The sequence below is a fragment of the Aythya marila genome (genome assembly GCF_965140915.1).
Source record: "Aythya marila genome assembly, chromosome: 1".
Taxonomy (NCBI): Eukaryota; Metazoa; Chordata; class Aves; order Anseriformes; family Anatidae; genus Aythya; species Aythya marila.
In genome coordinates, this window is record NC_139042.1 from 110,923,520 (window position 1) to 110,938,490 (window position 14,971).

At 35.8% G+C, this 14,971-nt stretch overlaps 1 protein-coding gene across 8 annotated transcripts in view; it reads left to right on the top strand.

Moving 5' to 3' along the window:
* The window catches only part of DCAF6 (DDB1 and CUL4 associated factor 6), an 86,003-nt gene that overhangs the window by 29,801 nt on the left and 41,231 nt on the right, over window positions 1-14,971 (top strand). For 6 of the 8 annotated variants that reach the window (XM_082779707.1, XM_082779710.1, XM_082779709.1 and 3 more), the window contains exons 7-11: window positions 82-296; window positions 4,297-4,390; window positions 7,385-7,504; window positions 7,739-7,984; window positions 13,122-13,283. In XM_082779707.1, coding sequence (XP_082635833.1) covers window positions 82-296; window positions 4,297-4,390; window positions 7,385-7,504; window positions 7,739-7,984; window positions 13,122-13,283 — 837 coding nt within the window. The remainder of the gene's footprint in view (window positions 1-81; window positions 297-4,296; window positions 4,391-7,384; window positions 7,505-7,738; window positions 7,985-13,121; window positions 13,284-14,971) is intronic. The other 2 variants (XM_082779712.1, XM_082779713.1) reach the window with 1 other exon arrangement.

A 14,971-nucleotide genomic window follows, 5' to 3' on the forward strand; every position in this document is an offset into this window, starting at 1 on the left:
TGGATGTTAACTAAGGAGTATATAGAAACTGCTGGTTGAAAGTTTGCAATAGTAAATATACTCTCTCTTTTTCTCCCACAGGGAATTATGCTGGTAGGGGCACTGTTGGAATGGTGGCACGTTTTGTTCCTCCTCATCTCAATAACAAATCCTGCAGAGTAACTTCTCTATGTTATAGTGAAGATGGCCAAGAGATCCTTGTTAGTTATTCCTCAGATTACATCTACTTGTTTGATCCCAAGGATGACACAGCACGAGAACTTAAAGTTCCTTCTGCTGAGGAGAGGCGAGAAGAGGCAAGTGATTAAGATGACCTATTCTCATGTTTTGTCTCACTACCACCACCTTGGGGAACACCTATTGGTTTTATTTGTCTTGAAATGAATCATAAGCCATCATTTCATTGTCAAGCGTTGTTTTAAAAATACTTGTAGAATATCTACGCAGACAGGTTTGGGCGGCTGGGGAGGTGTGTGTATGTGTGGGTGGTGGTGGTGGTGTTTTTTGGTCCAGTATATTTTGATAAGAGAACAATGAAGAAGGAGGTCTTGGTTGTGCCAATGATTAGCAAATAACAGACTCTATTTCCCTTATACTGGAAGTCCAGCACAGGCTGATATGAACAGAAGTTGGTACCCTGACTGTTCAGTGTCTTGCATAAAATAGGCTTACCTTAGAGCAATACCTGCTGTTTGCAGCAGGAAGCACGTAAAATTGTTATCTCTGTATTCTTCCCAGTTTCATGTTTTCTACAAATAAGTGAGTGCTGCAGAGATTCACAGTTAGCTTTAATCTTTCTGTAACTAGGTCTAGACACACAAGATGGGACTAAGCTATCTTGTGGATGCTGACTGTCTGGTGCTTTTTTTTTTTGCAAATGTATTCTGGAACTGTTTTGCTTTCTTAGAAAATTGTTGCATCTTCTCAGGGTTGATTAGAGTCCGGAGTACCTGTGTTGAAATGCGAACCACAGATCACTTCCTAGCTTTATTTCTGTGATAATTTAGAGTTTCTTACTATAGAATCGTGTAGGTTAGAAAAGACCTCAAAGATCATCAAGTCCAACCATAATCCTACTAATGTAGTAGGTCAGGGGAATTTTAAAGGAAATTTTGCTGTTCCTAACTCATAGAGGCTTTCAGTGGAAGTTTAAACACTAAAAGTTGCTGGAAGAAGAGTTCCATTATAAGGTTTTTGTCATGGAGCACTTTGACTTTCTTAATCCCCATGGACAAAGAGGGTCTCAGTTACAGTACACCTGTAATTCCATCATATAAAACAACAGAACTATATAAAATTCAAGATATATTCTGAGATTTTGAAAACTTAGCCAAAATGCCTTAAAGCACACTTGATATATATCAGTAAGTTTTAAGGGAGAATATCTTTTGAAATAACAATGAAATTGTGCAGTGCAGTTTTCTGAACATACTTATGAAAAAACAACAACAATAGGGTGAAGACTTGTGAACTAAAGCAGAAAGAGAATCATAATTAAAAGCAGAATGTAGCATTTGCCATATGTATGAAATGGAAAAGGAACCTTTTTTCCCCTCTTTTTGGTAGTAGGCTGAGGTCACGAAAGTCTATTCACAGATTGAAATGTGCCAATGACATAGTGTGACAAAATCTGTGTACTCTGTATCTGGTATTGCCTACGACTATATGGGCATGCAGTTTTCAGTTATTTGTTACCCACTCTTCAGTACGTTGTGAATTCACAGCACCTATTGACGATGGACTTCTCTTAATGCTTATTTACTGTAGACACACACTATTTCAAACAGTTACAAGCAAATTGCAATTCTAGCTACAATGAGCTTTTGCTTAGAGGAAAGTCTTGCCTTTTGTGCTGGTCTTCAGGATGCTTTCAATTTAGCAACTTAATTGAGTTGCAGAATTTACAAATAAGTATGTGCAGCAGAGTATTGTGTTAGTCTGCACACATGTTCACTTAACCTGTGTGAGGCATCAGGCACTGTAGACAGAGGTACACATTTATTCTTCCGTTTCCCTCTTCTGTCTTGAGAAGCTGTTTACATACATGTGACTTTTATTTTGAGAGTGGTTAACTTAGGAAATCAGAGTGATAAAATATTTTTTCTTGTCTGGTTTTCCTATTCTAAAGATGAGAAGGCATCTATTTGACATCAGGATATAAGACCAGCAATTGTGGCAAGTCACTCCTTAGGTATATTCTCTGTTGTTACTCTTTAGGTGTATTCTCTGTTTTCCATATCACCAAAAGTATATTCCTTGAAATCAAGTATAAACTTTCGTTAGTAAAAGTTGTCATTTAATGGCAGAAATGAGGGGAGAAAATGTTTAGACCAATGAGGTGATCCACTGCTATAGAGCCAAATTAAGATTCAGCAGTGTAAACCAACCACAAGCAGTTATTTATTATTATTTCAATTACAGTGATGCTGACCTTTTCAGCCTAAATTTTCTAATCAATTTGAAACTAATTTCTTTACCTACAGATAAATTATATAATTCTCTCCCCCTGCAACCAACCGCAACTATCCACTCAATTTTTCTGGCATTATGTTCACCCTTTCACAATCTCCTCAGGGTCTCAGGGGTCTTTATCTTCAGTCTGGAACAGGAGCCTCAAGGCAGTTCACAGTAAGTCAGCATCCTGCTGTCTTCACTGGGATGACAATTATTAGTCTGCCAATGTGGCATGTTTTTTTTGTTTTTTTTTTTTTTTTCTTTTCTGTACTTGTTGTTACCCCCTGGAACTGTTTTCATTGTGGCACAACATTTACAATACACTGAAGAACCATTGATGAGCTGCTGAGAAGGTGCCTCTGGTGTCCTACCATGTGTCCACACCTGCAAGATCTTTTTGCCCTCACTCCATGCCTGTACTTCTTAATGCTGCATTTATGCTCATTACCCATGGGTACTGTTGATTCTTCTTATGCAATTTAAGCAGCTGGCAGCCTCCTGTATATGTCAAAGCTGTTAATAACAGGTTGCACACCATGCACTTATGCAACTCTAAGGAAAACTACAGCAAATTAGGTAATAATCAACCAGCCACTAGACAATTGCTGTTGCAGCTAAATGAGCTGCAAGAAAGCTCCAAGCAAGTAAAGTCCGGACAAAGCCTGGTGAGCCAGCAGCACATGCTGTTGTTAGCTTCATATTAAGCCTGTGGCCTGTTAATAAATACAGTGCTATATTTAATGAGCAACAGTCACCTATTACTATTACAAATACCGTTGAACAGAACTGGGTGTAGATTCATAGGACCGAGGGAGAATGTCCAGCTGAGTTAGGCTGTTACCTGATTGAGATGGAAGAAGCAAAGAAAAACACGCAAAAATGATGTCACAAATGAGTGGTTCTGCATTTTTCCCTTTCTCCTATGTAATGGCAATGTGATGTGAAGTAATTCAGTAGAGAAGTGATTGCTTGCCTTGTACAGAGAGAGAAGATTGTGACCACCTGCTAGCAGATTTTATGTATTCTTTTCATCTTTAGGCACAGAATATGTCCTGTATTCTTCTCCTTCCAGATAATTTTACTTAATTTCTATTTTTATTTTAGCCTGGTTTTAAATTCTACACAGTAGAAGGAATGTAAAGCTTTCTTCTGAATCTGCAGGCTCCTGAAAGTTAATACTTTAATATGCTTTCACTGCAGTGGTTTTGCATTTAATCCCAAATTGACAGCACTACAGTTCAATACTGTTGTTTTTATTTGGTTTTGTTTGTATAAGCCATACATATCCAGCCAGTGCTCTTAATTTCAAACTCTGAACTGCCTTCTTGAATGTACAAAGCTGTTTCTTTTCAAGTTAGCAAAAGTAGCACCATGCATATAGTACTTGTTTTTTCAGCAAGAAGTACAAAACAACACTGTTACCAAAAAATACATAAATTACAGGGTGGAAAAGAAATGTAAGTTTCTGTTGATAAATATTTCTATATGAATTTCTGTATGGTGAATATTTCTGTAGAATTCAGACTGAATTTGTTGTTTGGTATGGAATGTCGCAATTAATACAGTAAAGGTAATACTGAGTAAAATAGAAGCTGCAATACTTCTAAGAGTTGATTTAGACTGCTGAAATTCTGTATAGCTAAAACTATTGCCAGTACATACATACAGTGTTGTGCTTATTCATAGCAGATCTGAGCATATGGCTGATTTTTTGTGTGTGACAGACAAATTTACATAACTTCAGAAAATGGAGATATGGCATTTATTTTTAAACTCAGAATTCTGTAATGTTCAATATGAATAACTATATAATACCTTTTTACATTTTTTTTTTTTTACTAGTTACGGCAACCTCCTGTTAAACGTTTGAGGCTAAGAGGAGATTGGTCAGATACTGGACCAAGAGCAAGGCCTGAGAGTGAACGGGAGAGAGATGGTAACGTGTTTGCTGCTGGGAGTCGCCTTTGTCTTCTCTTTTGTTGTTGCTCTTTTTTTGTTGGATTTTTTTTTTCAGTTTATATTAAGTGTTCCTGAAATACGGAAACGCTTCAGATAAGAACTGTCCACATGTTTTAAGAATCAGCCAGGTCTTAAGAGTGTTTACTTATAACTTAACAGAGAACTGCTGTTCTGTAGTGATTTTTAAAATCGTCTAAATTGAAAATCTTCTCTCCAGAAAAATTACATTGCTTCTGTTAAGTTCCTGTAAATCAAGGGGAGCTTGCTTCATTGTTGTTGATTATGAGGTAAAACAAATGCATATTTCCCTTTTTGTAGTTAAGCTGCATCTGCAATCAAAGTTGGAAATGAAATGTGCTGTAGGGGACTGGAATTCAAAGCAATAAGTTTCTAACATTTTTTCTTTCACTTTTTTATAAAACACCTACATGTATATGTAGTGACAACATTTTTATGCTCGTATTTTCATGTTTGTAATGTATAATATAACATAATATATTATGTTTGTAAATATATTACACAACTACTTGAGGTTTCAGAAGGTGAAACATTTCAGAAGTTATACTTCAGTGTCAAAAAATGAGATACTGAAGCAGGGCAGAGGATGCTTTACCACTGTTATGTCTAATAATGTGTTTCTGTTTAGCTCAGAAAGGTTGTGGGGGTACTGGTAATTCCCTTAAATTTTCCTCTGTTTTTCTGCCTATCATTTCCCTTTACTTATCTTCTTGATTCCCAAAACTGGAATAGATGTGTCCAGCTGGGACAGACCAATGGTCCGTGCAAACTAGGGTTCTGTATCCAACACTGACAATAGGTGATGCCATCTGGGGAGAGATTGCAAGCCTGTCCTCTTACTTTAGTCTGTTGCCTTTGCTGCTCTACCACTGTTTGCAGTTACTGGAATAAAAACTTCAGAGGGTATATTTCCGTCTGTTCCTTTAGGCTCTCCTAATGGTTCTATTGCCTGTGAATTTCTATAGTCCCTTCTTGAACCTGTCCATGGTATTTCATATGGCAAACAAACATCCAGAATTTTCACTGCTTACTGTTTAAATTATTACTTTCTTTTCTGTCTTTTAAATTTAATTTCTGTTAGTTTTATCACGTGACCCCTTGTTCTAGTATCACAGGAGTTGATTGTTAGCAGTTTTGCATTCTGCTCACTTGGTGCTTTTGTGATTCCACAGACTTGTTTGTGTACCTCCTCATATTAGGGACACTCGGGTTACCATTTCTGTTGTAGGTTTTTTCTATATGAATTAACAGCAGATTTGTCTCTGCTCAAAATCACTTGTTATGAGTTCTTTTTTAGTTAAACACCGTAAGTGTACTTCTAGCTGTTATTTCCCCATGCTATCAAGTAAATCTTCCAGGGAGAAAGTAAAACTTGAGAAAAGGACTTTTCCAGTACAAACACTGGCTAGATTTTCCTTTGTCACAACAAACTTTCAGTATCTTTACTGTTTGTAGCTTGATAGAATAGTAACGGATGTGTTCAGGAAAATACCTGTATTGCATTAGTTAGGCAGGCAGTGACCTGTGACTTATTTTTCTGTTAACTGTTCATTATCCCCCTCTTCCCATCATTAGCCACCTTTTGCCTGTTTTCTTTGGCTGTTGCATTCCATTTGTTGTTTTAAGCTTTTGAGGCCAGAACTCTTCTACCTGGGGTATAGAGTGTGGGTGATCCCAGGGGAGGGTCAGAGCCACAGTATGAAAATGAGGATAGATGTGGACACTTAAGTGAGAATGAGGGGCACTGTTTCTTGGGGGTTAAGTTGGTGTTTTCCATTCCCTTCTCCCTTCCCAACAACATCTCTTAAACTCAACTGTGAAGGAAGTAATCTAAAAATAAGGTCTGGTGATGATATATTCAAGGTATATCCTAGCTGTGAAATTTATATGCAGCCCTGACAGATAACCAGTTGTTCCAGATACTTGGTCAGTCTGGCAGCTTTTATAACATCTGTGTGGTTAGCAGAATTGATCTTTAGGAGAGGCATATTCTCATTGTACATGTTTTTCCTGAGTATGCTCCAGAATCTTTCAATGTTAGCTTTAGTCTGCAGGGTATTAAAATATCTTTTGCATATATGTTTTGATAAGTACTTCACAATGATTTCATTTCTTAAGGTCTTTGATTACAGAACTTTTTCAAAAGTTGCATATTTCAGGAGAGGCTGAAGGACCAGCAGAAGTTATACAGCGATATGAATGGAATGGTCTGGTCCAGTGGAACCATTTTCTATTGGAAGCTGTCAGTCTGTTTAAGAAGATAAACAAACATTTTATAGAATACAAAATACACTTAAAGATTCAAATTTTCCATTTCAACACTTTACAAACGGAATCTTCTTTCCTGGAAAAAAAATAATCATATATAATAAAATCAGAAATAAAATGAGAAGGAAATGCTTTGGGTTGTGTTAAAAGAAAATGCATGCAGAGATTTTGCTGCTTAAGAGTCTTTCCAATTCACACTTAAACATTAAATACCCTAAAAGAACTCTGCTGCTTTACTAAATTATGCTCATGCAGTAAAAGCAAATCACAAAGAAGCATTCTGGAAATGTTAAAAACATCATGTCTTTTTTATGATAAAATTTTTTGTTTTATAATTAGCTGTAAAAAAAAAAAAAAAGTAACAATGTGGTCTTTCTTATTTAACCAGCATTTAAAACTGAATGACATAAATTTTGCAATGTTGTGTTTACAAATTATTTGTAAAATAGAGAATAATTGAAAGATTTAGAAGTTTTTTTTTTATTGTTTGTTTTGTTTTGATTTTAATGTCATGCTCAGCTGGCAATTTTTGCGCAGTTGTACGGAGAAGTGGCATTGGTTCAGAGGATTGCTAATTATGTAGTATGTAGTACGATCTCTTTTTCAATGGAAGAGGTAATGGGGGGGAGGAATGAATGGAAGAGTAGAATGCTTTTGTCAAACTTCAGCATTACTGTTTTTACAGGGGAGCAAAGTCCTAATGTCTCTCTAATGCAGAGGATGTCAGACATGCTGTCAAGATGGTTTGAAGAAGCTAGTGAAGTTGCACAAAGCAATCGGGGACGAGGAAGATCACGGTCCAGAGGTGATTTCCCTTTTTTTCAAGAATAATAATTACAATAGGAAGTATAATTATGCTGAATGTAAAGGCCTTGAATATCAGTCTTTCTGAGGTATAAACTAAATTTTTAGTATATTCTGAAGAAATGAGTACGTCTGGATGCCATGTGAATGATAGTGCAAAGTGGTCTTTAGAGACAGAGTAAGTTTACCTTTGAGCCTTTGTTGTTTGCTTTTTTTTTTTTTTTTTTAAACAAAGGTGGGACTAATCGGGCGGATGCTCCTGCTACTAATAATATGCCACATAGTACAGAATCAGAAACTGCAATGGAAGTAGATGGTTCTGAACAACTTCAATCATCTTCATCTTCTACAATGTCAGCCCAAGCTCCTTCAACATCATCTTCAACAGGAAGTCCCCCTTCAACTTCATTATTGTCTTCTCCTGATAATGAACAAAGGCCTTCTTTGGGGGCCTCAGCTCAACCTGTGCTCCATCAGTCTGGTGAGAAGTAATTCATCTTGTCACTGTTTATGAAAAACCCTTCCAATAAGAAAGAATTTTATTTTAGGGTATTTGGAGAAATTGATCTAAATCTGTTGTTTTTTTTCCACATGCACATCTTTAGTGAGATTAGGTATTTCATAGTTACAAAGTGACTACAGCTTCAGCTTAAAGAAATAGTAAAACTCAACTGTGTTCATTTGTCTGAAGAAAGGGGTAAGCATTATTGTCCTTTTAAATAGAAATATATATAAAAGAAAAGCTTTGTTTTTTCCTTATCTCGTTGTCTTCCTGAAGTATAATTAATGTCATGCCTTCTTCAACTGTGATTTGGCTGTAGCAGTCTCAGTGCAATGAACAGCAAAATCTATGTCTGTTATTAATTAGAGGTAATAGACACATCAGCAATGTTACTGGTTTCTTCTCAAAAGTATCTGGATAGACAGGACTCATTTTGCACGAGATTCCGTTATTGGTTGATAATTTGTACTACATACTACTTTTTAAGTTTGTCAATATTGAAGAAACTCATCTGTTTTAAATACAGACTTATGTTCTTCTGGTGGAGTAAGAGGGTGGGGGAAGAAAAGATATTTTACTGTCAATGTCAGAAACATATCTGAACAGAAGTAAAAAAGCACCTTATGCTTTGACTTGCCTTTTTGCATCTCCATGCAGGAAAAAATGCCACAGCCATTAGAATTGCATAAGGTTTATTTTTATTTTTTTTTACTTTTTAAAAGTGAGTTTCAACTCACTTTACAACTTTAGAATTCACAACTGTGGGAGAAAGGCTGTTGTGAACACCTAGAGGCTCAAATCTGAATAATTTAAAATCACACTTTTTTGGTGTAAATTCACCTCTTATCTTATACCAATTCGGTTGGGGAAATAAAAAACAAACATGCCAAGGTGTTGTAATTAGAAAAGATGACTGAAAGCATCTTCAGGCCCTAAATAGATGTAGTGGAGTGAGTATAGCAGAGTGTGGAATTTCACAGAAAAAAGTTTGCCTTTCAGTGTACTGTGGCTGCTGCAGCCAAAATCTGAGACAGTTGAGAAATTACTGGTTATATGGTATTTGAAAGATGGGGAAGCTAAAGACATAAATTAAAATTCATTAAATGAGTCATTCTTTCAAACCTTGCAGTTATACTGATACTTCTTCTTTAAAGAAAATAAACAGTGAGGAGAAGCATACCAATACAAACAGTCCAGATACTGTTTCTATAAGTGAATGCTAGAAAACATGTTTAGTAGCAGGGGCTTTTAGTCAACTACGTTGTTTATTACTGTTTGTGTCAGCTTGCTGCAATATCAAGCTTTTCACAAAACACAAAAAAGTAGGAGTCTGCTCTAATTCACTGTAACCCAATTCAGCAGCTGCTATCGTTGGAACAGAGGAATAGCCACCAAAGACCACACACACCATTACCAAGGGTTCATTTTGCTCCGTTTAGTTGTGTTTCTCCTTCTCCTTCTTCTTCTTCTTTTTTTTTTTTTTTTAAGTAGTTGGTATGGCATTGACAAGCACTGAGTATGTCCCACATTAAAAGTAGTTGCTTCAAGGTACATCACTGAAAATGTGGATTGCATAACGATAATGCACTAAATAACATTTCTGGAATTACGCATTTTCTATCCTGCCTTTTAAAGAATGCATGCCACCTTTATCATGTATTTTCTTCTTTGTCTCAGGATGTCTGAATTTCTAAGTAAAAGTTTATTGTGCTAGCATGCAGCTGAAATTGTTACTGCTCAATTCAGCTCTTCTGTAAGAGCATTTCCTCTTTCCCAATGTTACTTTAGACTTAAGATTCTCCTTGTATTCAGATTTGGAAGGGGTAGTGGTAGTGGTGGTTGTTTTGCATTGTTGACAGACAATGGAAACTTTCTAGTTTATTTAATCTAGTATAATGTTTGATAGGTTCTTTGACTACACCTACACAGGGTGTCAGATGGGCTGCTGCGTCAAAAAAAAAAAAAAAACACAAAAAAATCCCTATGTCTGGTATTCCTTATCACCATATGCAGATTTTAGTTAGGATCAAGTATCATCTTCAAATAGTCTATAGGACTCCTGCAGGAGTCCTTAACTTAATTTAATTTAAACATGCCAAAGTAAGCCTTTTGCACTGCTTTAAAAAAAAAACACGTTGTAGAAGTCTTCTTTGGGCAACATCGACAAATTCAGAGAGAGGGGGAGTTCTTGGGCAGAGTAGCAGTAATGGAGTTCTGAATGGGTAGTCTTGAATATAGATTTTTCTTCTGCAATGTTTGTGTACTTGTATAACCAATGATGGTGCTCAGTCATGAGAGTTTTTTTTCTTGCAGCCTCCAGTTTATGAATATAAAAACACTGAACTCTGTATCAAGAACAGGATTTCCCTGAGTTTGTGTAGCTGCACTTAGATGTGAATGAAACCTGCTGCTTTTGGGAGTGACAGGACAGGGAAAGTGATGACAGGCATATTAGTTAAAGTATAGTGGGGTTGAGTAAGAAGACCAGATAGAGGTGTGTTGTAAAAGATGGATGACCAGAGAAATAGTTTGCAAAATGGAAGAAAAGTGAGAGGCTTTCAGCCATCATTTTTCTTTAAGTGGTGGCAAATAGAAGCTTGAATGTCATAGCAAAGTGTTAGCAAACAAAGAATATGTTCTAGGATAATGACTTTTTTACAACTGTGGCATACCATGGAACAGGCTTACAAACAGCTTTTCATAACTCATTTCTACAGATTTCTGTACTGAATAGAGATGCTGATAGTAAGCCTCTGTTTGAAATAACAATACCTTTACACGTATAATTCAAATATATTGTTAGTGTGGTCTTCCAGAAAATATACCATGTGATGAGCATTTGAGCTTCTGCATGTGCATTACTTCATCTTTTAATGTGGTGGTAGTGATTGTTGTTGTTTTTAGGAAAAAAAGAAATACGTATTCAAAAAATAGTCAGAGCTCCAATCTGTGCTGGAACTTGTTGGGAAAAGTCTCTTTATAAGAATGTATATTCTAGAGGAATACAGTTGAAGCATTTGAATAAGTTGCAAATAATCAACAAGATCGTTGAGGCACACGTCAGTAGTTTGCTATTGTCAATACATTTGAATAATTTTCTTTCTGTGATGAGATGGTGTGAATACTGGAGACTTTCATGCTTGTCGTGAAGGTAAAAAATAATTTAATGTCTTCCTGATATAAGGTAGATTTGCTTATAAATTTTGAATGGGAAAGGGGCAATAGCTGCTGGTTTTTGTTGTTTTGTTTTGTTTTCCTTTCAGTTTCTCTTTCCTTGCTCCATTTGCTGGCAAAATAAACATTTGCTTAGAGATTCTGAAATGTGTTAAAAGTGCTGCAATTAAACTTATTCCAGATAGCAGTTATATCTTTACATTTTGAATTGTACTTCTTATTAAGACTTAAATTGTAACTGTCTCTGGAGTGAGTGGAGATGAATCAGCAGCAAGTAGTGAAAACTGCAATTTGAGACACCATTGATACTTCCATAAAAGCATTTTCTACCTTTTTTTTTTTTTTTTTTTGATTTCCGTAAACGTTCACATCACATGAATTATTCATAGCAAATTTCTTTCATACCATATTCCTCTTAGGAATTATATCTTTTTCCTTCTTGTTATACGTCATCAACCATAAACTGGCAGGTTGTATTTTCCAGAAGTGGTATTATGGCAAAGACATTAAAGCTTAAGGCTAGCAGGTATTAACCAGTGCCTGCTACTAAATTGCTGAATGATCGGATTATTGCTTTATGTTTGTTTCTTGTTGTGAAACAAAATTTTAAATTTGCTTGCTTCATTAAGTGAACAAGGGTTACAGTATATGTGTAAAGCTTAGTTTTTGCTTGGGTGAAAGGTGATACGCCAATGTAATGCTCTTCAGTACTTGAAGATTTCATAGTGAGGATATTTTTCTTTGCAGATTTCCTCATGTCTACAAAGTACTCCAGGGTGTCCTTGATAAAAATGCTTTCAGGATAAATCTGGGCTAACACTTCGTAGCAAAACTAACTAGAGTACTTGATGTGAATATATGAGTCTGAATTAGCTTCTTGACCCTCCTTTATTATAGGTGAGAGTAGTTAGCAGCGGTTCAGATCAATGTTGTGCTTCAGCTATTGCTAATAACAAGACAGTCTGTATTGTATAAACAGAAGCACTTGCTGTACAGCACTTGTGTAAGTGGAGGAAATCTGCAAAGACCACAGAAAGAATGAAAAAATACTTAGACACCTGTTTTATCGTAGTTTGCAAAATAAATAAATAAATACTGATAATCAGACAGTAGACTGGTCCATGCCAAAATGCTGTAACTTAGAAATGAATAAAGACAAAATGACGAATGCATTGAAGTCCCTAAAGATAGATCTGCAAGAATAGTGTGTTAAGAGAATAATACTAAGACATCTTTATGATCCAATAAATTGATTTATCTGGTGGACCAATTAACAGTGCTTCCAAACTTTGAATCCTCACCTATTGGGAATGTCTGAGATAAACATGAGTTCATGGTAAAATGTTTTTTTTTTTTTTTCATTAGATGCTGTTCTGTCACCTCTTTCCATAATCTACACTTTATTTTTTTCACAGGTTTGTTTTGACCAAAATTGTATTTTTTTTTTCACATCAGAAAGCCATCACATTGATTTTGAAAATCTACCTGTATACCACAGCTGCATAATTTTCCACTACAAATGCTCTGATTTGTTGTGAAAATGCATACTTCTGTCATTTGCTTTGTGTTGTATCAGTCAGGATCTTTTCTTTTTCATTTTCTTTCTAGCTTGTCTTGTTTTCCTCATAATTATTCAATAAATGTTTTAAGTGTTATAGAAGGGGAGGGGTGCATTGTATGACATGAATTTTGAACTTTCTGAACTTTAAAATCCTATGATTTGTGCATTTAAGAAGAGAAGAGCAATTAAAATATTTCATTTTATTATTTCTAGATGTCAGTAGACTGATCTGTAAAGTTTTTATCACTTTAATTACACTTAGTATCTGTTGCTTTTCTCTTTAGTCAGTCCCCTGTTCCACCCCCGCTTCTGTATATTGTATGTTTGATGCTTCTTTCTTTTACATACTTTTTTTTTTTTTTTTCTTCTTCCATTTGTCAGAGTTAATGGGACCCGAGTTAGCTATAATCCGTAGGGGTCTACAGCGGCTGAGGCTTAAGAAGGAACAACAGAGACAGCGAGAGCTAGCTGAGGGTTCAGCACCACAGTCCTCCTCTGATCAGTCATCCTCTAAGGGCTCCTCACAGGACCCTCAGGCATCAGGTTGTCATTTGTCAAGGTTTCTTAAGCAGCTAATGTAGTTATAGTTTGTGCTGCTGTTGTTTGCTGAGATGCTTCACTTCCAGAACAAGACAGCTAATGCATTTGCTGCTCGTCTTACTTTGCATGTGGTGGTGTTTATCATCACATGGTTAGGAAAAGAGTAATAATAACAGATTTAATTTATCTAACATGTTTGGATTATATAGTTCAATGATAATGTATGGAGAAAGTTTCCTGGGTGCACACGATCAAGTATGTGCAATGTTTGTTAGATCAGCTAACCAAGAAATTGCTGTGTCCTGAAAAGGGCAACCTATTTACGCACTTGTTACTGAATTGCAGTTAACTGTATCTGGTAGTAACATTTAAGATGGCTTTGATTTAGCATGTGTTCTAAATCAAGGTAACAATTCAGTAAAACAGTTTGACACTCTTAAATACTATGTTTGTACAGTAAGTGTAGTGGAAAGTACTTGTAGTAAGCCTAAGTCCCCAAATATGCTTTGTCTTTTAAAATATGACTTTTCCTTTCGTCATTCTTGTCTTAGATTAAAAATTATTATAAGAAAGCTTTGGAGATTTTTGTAATAAATTTGAGAAAGTTCTAAGTTGGAATAGAAGCATGTTTATCAATAAAGAGTTAAACCTAAGACATAAACTTGAAGCAGCCTTTGTCGTGGCACTATGTAGAAATGAACAGGGTACATGCTGTAAGTGTGAAAAATCAGTATATTCAGTGTTAAAGTAAATGTAAGGGCAACAAATCTAGCAGCTTTTTTTTTTTTTTGTGGATAAATTTTGTGGTAGTTGGGGTAAGGCTAAACTGCTTGTAAGGACTGACATACATTCACAGTTTGGCTTGCTATGGTTTAATAAATTCATTTATCTGGAATCTTGCAGAACAATTTGATATAACAGTGGCTAGTGTTCTTGTTACACTATGTAGTTACTGAACTTTGAATTATTTCCTACAGCAGGAAGTTTTACAGAGTTTTCAGATTGTTTGAAAAACATTAATCCTGGAGGGCTGTCATGTTGATTATAGGTGCCTGTTTACTTGCAGGAAGAGAACAAGAAAACTGACATTGGCAGTATTTTTGCAGTATTTTTGTAGGTAGCATCAATTTCCTGGCAGGAAAAGCTAATATAATAATAATTGAATCTGAAATGAGAAACCTACCAATCTTATTTTAGTAAACTGGACATCAGAATTTATTAACTCAAATATATGTACTGATAGAGGCAAAACCTCTGCAGTTGGTGGATCTTGATCTCCAATTTTCATTTTGGATTGACTTTAAATAAATAGCTTCCCATTGTAAAATTGAAATTAAAGTGGAAAAAAAAAAGGTTATAACCCTATCTGTAGAGTGTTCAGCTGGAATTAAGTCTGGATATTTTACTGCCTATCTGAAGTATGCTCTGGTCTGAGTATCACTTGATACTGTCTTGCCCATCTCTTTCTTTATGCTCCTTCAAGGATGCACAGTAATCCTTCCTTATGGTGTGTTGCTTGTGGGTCTGCATGCTGCAGAATCCCTTCTGACACAAACTTGAAGCTTTAAGTTAAGTGATTGTTTTGAGTAGAGGAGTCAGAGATGTGTTGTAGTTAGTTTGTATCCTACCTCTGCCTCTTGGAGTTGATTTGCAATGTCCTTTGAATGCTAGGGTAATTAATGGGAAGGTCT